Source organism: Alosa alosa, chromosome 16, assembly GCF_017589495.1.
Source record: "Alosa alosa isolate M-15738 ecotype Scorff River chromosome 16, AALO_Geno_1.1, whole genome shotgun sequence".
NCBI classification, from domain to species: Eukaryota; Metazoa; Chordata; class Actinopteri; order Clupeiformes; family Clupeidae; genus Alosa; species Alosa alosa.
Genome location: NC_063204.1, coordinates 13,605,126 through 13,616,055, shown reverse-complemented (window position 1 = coordinate 13,616,055; position 10,930 = coordinate 13,605,126). Strand labels below are relative to the sequence as shown.

The 10,930-nt window shown below is 51.8% G+C and overlaps 1 protein-coding gene across 1 annotated transcript in view; it reads right to left on the bottom strand.

Annotated features, from left to right (window-relative positions):
- Window positions 1–291: 291 nt before the first annotated feature.
- The window catches only part of arhgap32a (Rho GTPase activating protein 32a), a 45,863-nt gene continuing 35,224 nt past the window's right edge, over window positions 292–10,930 (bottom strand). Inside the window, 10 exon segments of the mRNA XM_048267009.1 lie at window positions 292–1,457; window positions 1,459–2,286; window positions 2,334–2,869; window positions 3,242–3,431; window positions 3,596–4,059; window positions 4,162–4,233; window positions 4,909–5,057; window positions 7,789–7,975; window positions 8,440–8,585; window positions 9,637–9,744. Of these exon segments, the coding sequence (XP_048122966.1) occupies window positions 333–1,457; window positions 1,459–2,286; window positions 2,334–2,869; window positions 3,242–3,431; window positions 3,596–4,059; window positions 4,162–4,233; window positions 4,909–5,057; window positions 7,789–7,975; window positions 8,440–8,585; window positions 9,637–9,744 (3,805 nt within the window). The 3' untranslated portion in view covers window positions 292–332.

Below are 10,930 nucleotides of genomic sequence, written 5' to 3'. Positions count from 1 at the left end.
CAGGTTCCATCCAGTCTGCTGTCGTCTACTCTCCGCTCCCCATCAGCACAGTGCAATGCTTTAGAGTGTTCTTTCAACAGAACCTCCTCCAGGTTCTCTTGCTCCCTCCTTCTCCATCACACAGTCTTGGTGTTCTGGCCACTGTCCTGCAGAGGCTGTGGAGTTTGCCCACCCGCCCCCCCACCAAACACACACACACACACACGCATCTTCTTTCTTCTTCTGTCTCACCCCAACCTCTATAGAACCCAAACACCCTTCAAGATCCCCCAGCTCTATAGAACCCAAACACACCCTTCAAGGTCCTGTCCCATAAGCCCCTCCTCCCTGGATCACTCCACGTAGACCTCTGCCTCTGGTCGAGGCTGCCCCTGGAGAAACCCCCCCTGGCCCAGGGCGGTGGAGTATAGTCTGTGGCTGCTGGGGGGCATGCAACCGTGGGTGGGGAAGGGGCTGGGTTTGGGGGTGCGTGGCTGGGCCGAGGGGATGGGCACATAGCCCTCCATGGTGTCGTAACGGGGCGCCACAAAGCTGTGGCTGCGCACCTTGGGCTGGTGGTAGTGGGCGGCCCAGGGCTCGGCCTCCATCTTGGCGCGGTCGCGTACTTCGCGCTCAGGGGGCAGGTGTCCTTTGATGCTCTGCGAGCGCTCCGGTCTCACGGCCCCGCGGGCCCCCGCACGGGGGTAGTAGAACTCCTCCTCCGGGTAGCGGCTACTCAGAGTCCGGTAAAGAGCACGCTCCGGCTCTCGAGCATGACCGCCGCCTCCACCATCGGTGTGCTTGAAGTCGGGGCAGCTGTACTCCTTGTGAAGGGAGAGGTGGGGGGGCAAAGGGCGGCTCTCCTGTGGCATGTTCCTGTAGGGGGCGCTGTTCTGCTTGAGCATCAGTGCCTCCCTGGCTCCCAGCTCGGCCTTCCGCCGCTGCTCCGGGTGGGACGACTCGCCCTCGGAGAACAGCTGCTCTGGGGAACTCTGGGATACCATGGTGACTTTAAAATGACCACCAGGCTCCTCCGTGGATATGAGCAGGTCCCTCCCGGAGTCCGAGCGATGCCTCACGTGCCTGCTTTCCCGCCGGCTGGCCTCGGGCCTGGGGCGCACCGGACTCACCCCCAAGTACTGCTGCTGCTGCTGGGCAGACGGGCCGCCGTGCGGCTTTCTCTTGGTCCTGCTGTCCCTCCGCAGTGTCACCTGGTGGAAGTGCCTGTCGGGCGGCTCCGAGGTCCAGATCGGACGGCAACGAGGCGTCGTCCACTCGGGGGAAGTAGCAGCCCTCGTGGCTCTGGAAGCTGTAGTCCTTCTCTGGGATGACGTGGCTAAGCGGGTTGGGGTAGCCCCCTCGCGGGGCACAGCCCGTCTTCGACGGGGGCGCAGGTGCGGACGCGGGAGGGGGCACGCGGCGGAGAGTGTAGGCGTGGCTGTGGCTGTACTGGCGCCCCCTGTGACCGTCCGGGTCACCGTAGGGCGAGTCCGAGTACGGGTTGTACCGATACTGCACCTTGCCGTTCTCAAAGTAGGGCTGCACCTGGTGGATCTCGGCGTGGCCCTTCCGCGAGGGGTACGGATTGCTCTGGAAGAAGAAGGGCCGGTCCTCAGGCGGCGCGTGCAGCGAGCGCACCCGGCGGATGGTGGGGTACACCAGCGCCCCCTCCAACGGGGCGTACCACTGCCCCGAGCGGCGGAAGTGCGTGGTGGACGGGTGCTCGTCCCGGTAGTGCTCCTTGTACTTGATGGACTGGTGGAGGGAGCGGGGGCCAAGCGTTCCGTAGTGGCTCTCGTACGACGCCTTAGGGTGCACCTTCAGCCCCCCGAGGTGCGGCGGCAGGCTCTCGGGCTGGGTGGGGAAGGGCGGGGGGCACCTGCGGTGGCGTCCGGGGCGCGTTTGCCCGTAGGGGTCCTCCTCGGGGCTCAGGGGGTAGGAGGAGCCGGGGGAGCGGAGAGAGGGGTGGGGGAACGCCTCTTTGACCGACGCCGGCGCCGAGGCCTCCGCCAGCACCGTGCGGAAGTTGGAGGCGTTCACCGCCTCGCGGTTCTGGTTCTGGAGGGCAGCGGTGGCTAGGCTGACTCTCAGCCACGTCTTGGGGTGGGTGGGGGCACAGGGGGTTGGTGGGTTGGGGATGGGGTTGAGGGTGGTGTTGGGGATGGGGTTGAGGGTGGTGTTGGGGATGGTGTTGGGGATGGTGTTGGGGATGGTGTTGAGGGTGGTGTTGAGGGTGTTGTTGAGGGTGGTGTTGAGGGTGGTGTTGAGGGTGGTGATGAGGAGGGTGGAGGGGTTTGGGGCTGCTGCGCTCCGGCTCCTCCACGCTGGGGTGCCCTCCCCGCGCGCCCTCATGCGGCTCCTGTGCCAGGCTGGCCGTGCCCGCTAGGGGTCTCTCCTGGGCAGCAGGGGATGCAGTGGCACAGTCGGGGAACAGGGGGCGCTCCTCTAGGGCCCGGCTCTCTCTCCTCGCCACCACAGGCACCGCACACGCGGACAGCCTTCACCGCGCTCGCTGTCCTCTCATGACCCACGTTCGGCCCGCCCGGCGCTCTCGGAGCCCCACCGTCAGCCACGCCGGCTCTGGCGGAGCGGGAGGTGTGTGAGGGGGGCGGCTCGCTGGGGTCAGATGAGGGCGTGTTGCCCTGGGGGGGCGAGTAGGGGCCGACAGGGCTGAGGAGGGGCAGCTTGGGGCTGGGGGACGAGGGGCTCTGGGGCTGTGGAGGGGGCTGTTGAGGGGGCGCTCCTGCTCTCTGGGAGTGGAGCGCCACCTGCTGGGCAGACTCGGCCAGCGCCAGGGCCAGCATGCGGGCAGCGTTCTTCCCCGGAGGCTGAGGGGAGATCAGAGAGTCGGTACTCACCAGCCCAGGACTGCAGTCCAGTGTCAGGGAGCCTACAAGAGAACAAACACACACACACACACGCATACATAACACACATACACACACACATACATAACACACACACACACACACACACACACACACACACACACACATACACAACACACACACACACACACACAACACACACACACACAGAGGAAAGCTCCATCAGAAACCTCTATCCAGGCACAGAGAGGCTGCGTGAGAGCTCTCTCGTTGCAGGGGTCCAGATCAACCTCTCTTCTGATGATGACTGAAGCAGCACATCAACACATCAAGCACTACAATCAGCTACTTTATAAACCACTTCATCTACTCCGCTACGGAACATCACCAAAGAGCATCGCTGCTTATGATCAGCCATTGATGTTTGTGCTCACCTGGGTCGGGTCGGTTCTGTTTGGGTTCCATGGCTGCCGCTCTGCAGTCGGCGCTGCAGGACCCGCTGCGTTTGGACCCAGCTCTGTTGGGCCCGGCGCTGCCCTCGCTGGGCAGGGGCTCGCTCCTCATGGAGGGGGAAGACGTCAGGGGCGTGGAAGACACCGAGTCCGGGACGGCCACGGCGCCGTGCGCGCGGACCGGGACTCAGTTCTGACCCGCGAGTCGGCCCAGGCTGCAGGGTCCTCCTCAGGAACAGATTCAGCAGCAGCAGCGGAGATGGAGGGGAAGTTGAGAGCCACCTCCTCTTCTTCTTCCTCCTCCACCTCCTCCTCCTCCTCCTCCTCCTCCACCACCTCCCTCAGCTCCTCCTCCAGACGCAGCGGTGCAGGCGCAGGGCTGCCGGTCGGCGAGCGCAGCGAGATGACCGTCGCCACGGCAGCGGCCGAGGGGTTGTCCGAGGGTGAGACGCTCGGCTGAGCGTCGGTCGCCCCGTTGCCATGACTTCTGCCCCGCTTACTGCCCTGCTTCCTACCCTCGGGCCGCGCGGGGTCAGCTGGCGGCCCGCTGCACTGGAAGGCCATGGGGTCAAAGTCCAGACAGCCCAGGCCAGAGGTGAGGGGTCGGAGGTCGGCGTCATGACGAGGGGGCGAGATGAGCGCTGGCACACAGGACGTGGCGGACGTGTTTTTGGTGGCAGGGCCGGGCAGGGCGTGTGCGGAGTGGGCGTGGCTCTCCAGCAGCTCCTCATTAAAGGAAGTGGACAGCGCCTCGCTGATTGACAGTGGTCGCCGTGGACGCGACAGCTTCGAGTCACCTGCTGCAAAAAAACAAGACACAGGCAATCAGACAACAAACAAACAAACAAATACAACTGGGGGTTAGTGTAAACAAACAAGCGTAAAATAGCATTCCACCTCACCATCAAAGTTGTGAGAAGAAAGAGACTCTTCACTTTTAGCAGAGCGGAGAGTTCCGGAGTCACCTCGTCCACCTACCGTGAAGGTAAACAAACAGGACAAAAGCACACCATTAATACACAAACAAGTAAACAATTCTGTTCAAATTTCACAGCTGGTCGACAACTCTGTTTCAGGCAGGCTTCAAAGCAGGACCAGAGAGGAGACTTTCCAATAGCACAGTCTCCTCACAGGAAGAGGGTGTGTGTGTGTGTGAGAGAGAGAGAGCTCTGTGGTCTCTGTGAGTGTGCTGGTGTGTGTGTGTGTGTGTGTGTGTGTGTGTGTGTGTGTGTGTGTGTGAGAGAGAGGTATGTGATCTCAGTGAGCTGGTCTGAGTGGAGGTTTTAACCAGGGCTGTAGAGGAGGCCAAAGGCATGTAAATACGATTGACACACTTCCAATATTTCTGAAATAGTATTTAAGCACGTCCAAATACCACTAACACACCTCCTAATAGAGTTCACGCACCTCCAATGCAACTTTAACATTTATCAGTCAGTTTACCCATCTCTTTCTTTTACCACTACAGCCCTGATTTTCACAGGTATGGGAGTGTGTACTCTGAGATTTCTGTGAGCATGCTGGTGTGTGTGTGTGTGTGTGTGTGTGTGGAGGGTGCGATCTCAGTTAGTTGGTGCACGTGGGGGTATAGTATTAACACAGGTGTGTGTGTGCTTCTGTGTGTGTGTGTGTGTTTGTGGACAGCACACCTGGCAGTGCCATGGTCTTGATCTGGTTAGGCTCGCTGGGATGGCGGTGCAGCTTGCGCTTGGCGGCTGTGGAAGACGAGCGGCCCAGATGGAAGAAGTTCCTCCAGCCGCCCACCGGAGACTTCTTCGACTTCACCGAAGCCTTCTTCCTGTGGAGACACACACACACACAAACGCATACCCACACACACACACACACACACACACACACACACACACACATCTATGAGTGTGTAAAGCCACTGTATAAGCCCAGATGATCAGAGCGCTCCTCTTTTAGAGTGCTCCAGACTGACTCCTAATCAGATAAAGGCTGGGGGTTTCCTTCAGACTCTTCTCTTCTCTCTTCTGTTCTGTGCCTGAGGTAGTGTGTGAGTGTGTGTGTGTGTGGGGCCTCCTCCAGGGGCAGAAATATTAGCATAACTCAGTAGCCCGAGGAAAAACAAATCTGCTCCAGTACGCTGGAGGCAGTCAGTAAGCAGACCTCAATCACCAGGCCAACACCAGGGGCCTCATTTATAAAGCGTTTTTACGCAGAGATTTGATCTTAGACTGTGCGTACAAATACATGCCAACGCTCAGATTTATAAAAGCCGTCTTTGACGTGGAAAAGTGCTTATCTCCACGTCAGGTTCAAACTTGACGTACGACCATTTCCTTGTGGCAATGCCTGGGTACTGCAAGTAATCTGAGGTCTAAGTGCGATGCATTTTCAAAATTCCAAGACCGACGATCTCATGTCTTTCTTTGCCATATGCATGATCAATATCAGAAGATTTTTAAAGACATTTTTGGACACAGCTTAATGTTTCATGGTTTGGCATAAAACTGCTAATGAGAACTATATCCCACATAAGAAAGTGAAAAAACGTATAGCTTACTTATTTAATAATATGTAAAAAAAAACACACCAAGACCTACAATAGAATGATTGAAACATTCTTACAGGTGATCTAGTATATTTAGTGTTCTCACCAATCTCATATTGACCATAAAATGTCCAATTGCCCTCGTTTAGGAGAGGAAAAGTACATTTGTGCCAGGGATGTAGTGGTAAAATAAGAGGTGGGTGAACTATGAATTCTGCAATCTCGGTGAGGTGGACTGCGCCATGCAGTATCGGATTTTTTAAAAAGGCATTGAGAACATGTTTGATAATGGTGGAGGTTAATGTACAGTATAGGATAGTATTGTATAATACAGTTTTAAATGTTAATAGTGAATAAACTCTTTTGAGAGGTGGATAAACTAAGAGGTGGGTAGGCCTAAACTCTATTTCTGAAATTGCAGAGGTGGATAAACTGCGTTTACTCGCTTTTAGCCTCCACTACATCCTAATTTGCGCTCATACAGTAGGCCTATTACCAGCTCCGTAACAGAAAGGTAATATTTGAATGTAAGCTATACAATGTAGGCTATAGATATTTTATATCATATATAGCCTACATAACGGAAGTTATCCTCTGAAAGCAGGGCATCTTCATATTTAGTGTTGCGTCGGAGTTGCGTAGAGGTGCAGAGCGCGCACCTGTTTGCTTTTTTTGACTGGCAGTGCCCAAGATCAGATGACAAGAGTTGGATAATGTAGGCTAAAATATAAAGGTAGGCTTAAAGCAAACAATAAAGGACAATGTTTAAGCCATTAGACATTATTGAAAGAAAACGATAGCAAAGATATGCAGAATTAATTAATAATGACCGGCGAACTAGGCTACTTTTTCAGCAAAAACATAGCCTATCCTAAAAGAAACATTAAGCCTACATGACATATTATAATTTAGTCCTATGTTTTGTAGGCTAAATCAGCATATTACCCTGGGTCATATTGGAAACGTATAGTAGCCTACTGTACCATAACATATAGGATTATGCTGTAGGCCTAGAGGTCTTTCCTTCATAAGGTAGGCCTACCCAATTTTTTTTTCTACAAAGTAGGCCTAAACATACTAAATGTTGATTATTCACATTACTGCAAGCAAAAGGAATGAAAGCGAGCAGAGGACAATGGACATGGATGCATAAGATCTCTTTCCAGAAAGCTTTGCTTGGAAAAACATAATTAGTTAAGCTATTCGAACTGACGCATATAGGCTAGTTAACATCAGATGGCATAGGCTAGGCCTATACTAATGTTTTTAATATATAATTTTACATAGGCTACAGCTTTTAGGCCATTGATTTCATAACATATGCTAATGATATTGATGAGGGGGTGTTTACAAGGCGGAGACCTAAAACCATCCTGCTGCGCACAAGTTGACGTTCATTTGTGATTTATAATGGGCACACCTGGAAGGGCGTTTTTTGGTGCGTACGTTCGTTTTCTCTGAATCACACATACGATCATTTCAGAAATGATCTAAGATCAAATGAAGGATGGTTTCTACGCAACACTTTTATAAATGAGGCCCCAGGAGTCGGAACAGGAACAGGACAGTCCTTTTAGAGGTGCCAAGAGAGACAGAAGTACAACTGATCTACCCCAATTGTCAGCCTCTGTCTATTCTGTCTAGTCTAAACCGTCAGTACGGTCAGAATGGCAAAAACATGACCTCTACTTGATCTTCTGGTCACTGGACTAAAGTGGTTCTGAGAATATGAGCTCTTGCTAAGATGCCCTGAAAACATGTAACATTATATCTGCCTGGAAGACGACGTTCGGGGCATAAAACACCATCGAGCCAAATGCCTCCTCTGTCACCGTAGTCTGCAGCTGGGTCTGGAGTAAAGTGAGAGCTATTGTGCCAGTGCGTGTACGTATGTGTGTGTGCAGTGCGCATGCACGCATCAGAGAGTAAAGTAAGAAAGCCTGTCTGCGAACACAAGTGTGTGCGTGTGTGCATATCTGAGAGAGTAAAGTAAGAAAGCCTCAGTTCTGACCTGTCGGTGGGGAAGTCGATGACGGTGTGGAACTTGCCCTGCAGGGCACTGGGCCCCTCGCCCACCTCGATGTACTGCCCGTGGGGGCTGCTGGGGGAGATGCGCGCCTGGGCCTCCTCCAGGGACAGCAGCTTGGTGGACGGGGAGCACACCAGCAGAGACTTGGGCCGCGCCAGCGTGCCGTGGCCTGCCATATACACAAACACACACACAAAACACACACACACACACACACACAGGCACACAAACCTATGAACATGGCCCTTTACTATCATATATCAATGAGTTTACATTCAGTAAAGGCTGAATGCAGGTATTTAATAGTTTGCCAGTGAAGCAGAAGTCCATGTAGGAGGTATTGGATCATTTTTATGAGTACGATTTTAAAAGTATGAGTTTATGTACACCAGATGTCACGGATACCCAATACTGATGATGACTGAGTGAGTTGTGTTTTGGCCAATGAGAGGGGAGGATGTGTACCTGATCCCTCCCTTATGAGTGAGTTGTATTCGGGCCAGTGAGAGAGGAGGAAGCATACCTGATCCCTCCCTGATGAGTGAGTTGTATTTGTGAGAGGGGAGGATGTGTACCTGATCTCTCCCTGATGAGTAAGTTGTGTTTGGGCGAACGAGAGGAGAGGATGCGTACCTGATCCCTCCCTGATGAGGGAGTTGAGTTTGGGGCTGAAGAGGACCTCCACATGGTTCAGGATGAACTCCACAACCACTGACTGGATCCGCACCTCCATGAAGGCCGATGTGCCACTGAAACACGCCGACTCAATCTGCCTCGACCTGGAGCATGCACAGACACATACACCACACACACACACACACACACACACACACACACACACACACACACACACACAAGACTATAAGACATCAACACACAACTACACACAACACTGCAGTTTGATAGGAGGGGGTGCTCATGACGTGAACATATTTTCAGTTTCAGTGAACACTGGTTGCCATTTTGAAGCATCAAGTCACGTTTAGCATTTAGTTTAGCAGTCCGCACAGTCCCAAGAAAATAAAGTGCGAAAGAATCAAAACAACATAAAAGAGGCAGGATCCCGGTCTCCAAAATGCAAAAGAAAACTACCTGTATGCAACAATAACAAGACAAGTGATGCATTTTTAATAGGGATTTTTAAGGAAATCAGTGTGTTTTTAGAGAAAGGAATAGAGATCGGCTCTTTCTCCATTCTCAGATGGCTGCAAACTTGTTTCAATTATTTCGCACAAGGATGTTGTATACAACTCCAGGAAAAGCAGTGTGCATCACCAGAGGTATTTAGCATGCTAGCGAAACCACTTTAATCCATCATTAAACTCATATATGCCCCAGCAACCACACACAATAATGAATGAAGAATAGTGAAAATGAAAACTAATGATTTCTTTCAGCTTCCGTGGTTCTCTTGATGGAGCCAGTGCATCGCTGCATCCTGAATCTTCTTTATCCAACCGTGGCAAAACACAACACCAACATGTCGAAACAGATGGGTCATAGCACACAGAACGCATAATGAAAACACTAAAACATGATTTGTATTCTGATCACCCCTACCACACACACACACACACACACACGTATCCAACGCACACAGAAGGTGGGTTACGAAGATGAGATTACAGAGGCCCAGACAATACAGGCAGACACACACACACACACACACACACACAAATGTACATACACATGCACACACAGACACAGCCTCTCTCTCTCACACACCTACACAATGGGTTACGAAATGAGGTTTGAGAAGACAAGATGATGGCCAGGCAGACACACACACACACACTCACACACAGACAGACACACACACAGGTAAGGTACCGGAGCAGGTTGGGGGCCCAGACGATGGCCAGGTTCTTGCTGTGCATGTTGGTGATGTAGCTGAACGCGGCCAGACGGGCCAGGTGTCTCATCAGGAACTCCAGAGTCCTGCACATAAAAGGGAACCATGAAAACTATGAACCATGAGAACCATGACAACTGTGAGAACTATGAAGCATAAGAACTATGAAGGATCAACACTGAAATATAAGATCTAAGAAGTATGACCACTTTAGCATGTTAGTGTGTCGACTGCGAGTACCATTATAACAGCATATTAGTGTATCGACTGTGAGTAGGCTACCATAAAAACATGTTAGTTTGTCGACGGTGAGTAGGCTACCATTAAAACAACATGTTAGTGTATCGACTGTGAGTAGGCTACCATAAAAACAGCAAGTTAGTGTATCGACTGTGAGTAGGCTACCATTAAAACAGCATATTAGTGCATCGACTGTGAGTAGGCTACCATAAAAACAGCATGTTAGTGTGTCGATTGTAAGCACCATTAAAACTGCATATTAGTGTGTCGATTGTGTGCACGTGCCAATTAACATGTTGATCCAATCTGCTCCCGTTAAAGACAGCTACTCCCTCCAGAAGAACAGTCCATACCGCTTCAGTCAAAGAGAACTATTTCCTACCCGGAGCCGAAAACTCACACCCTCAAGAGTTCATTCACAAGAACCTTAAAATCTTCAGAGGAACCTTAAATCATCACAGTTAGATGCAAAGCCGTTTTCCCTTTAAATAATTGTTTCAGATATCCCCAGCTTCTATATCCTCAGCCCATGCTACAGCGCTGCAGTTTGATCTGATATTAGATGCTACACTGACAAGATTTTGGCCATAATAGATTTGATTTTCAAATCTCAGTGATGGCATGTTAAGCTACAAAGTTTAGCCACAGATCTGGGAGGTTGTCTGTGCTCTTCCACCCCGATGTTGTCTCTCTCTCCTTCCTCTCTCACTCTCAATCTCTCTCTCCTGTGTTACTCTCTCTCTTTCAATCTCTCTCTCCTGCGTTTCTTCTCTCTCTTTCAATCTCTCTCTCCTGCGTTACTCTCTCTCTTTCAATCTCTCTCTCCTGCGTTTCTTCTCTCTCTTTCAATCTCTCTCTCCTGCGTTCCTCTCTCTCTTTCAATCTCTCTTGTGTGCCCCTCTCTTTTTTCTCTTGTACTTTTTTCTCTCCCCATCTTTCTCTCTTTCTTTCTACCTCTCTCTCTTGTGCATCTTTCTCTTCCTATCTTCCTCATGGTCCTCTCTCTCTCTCTCTCTCTCTCTCTCTCTCTCT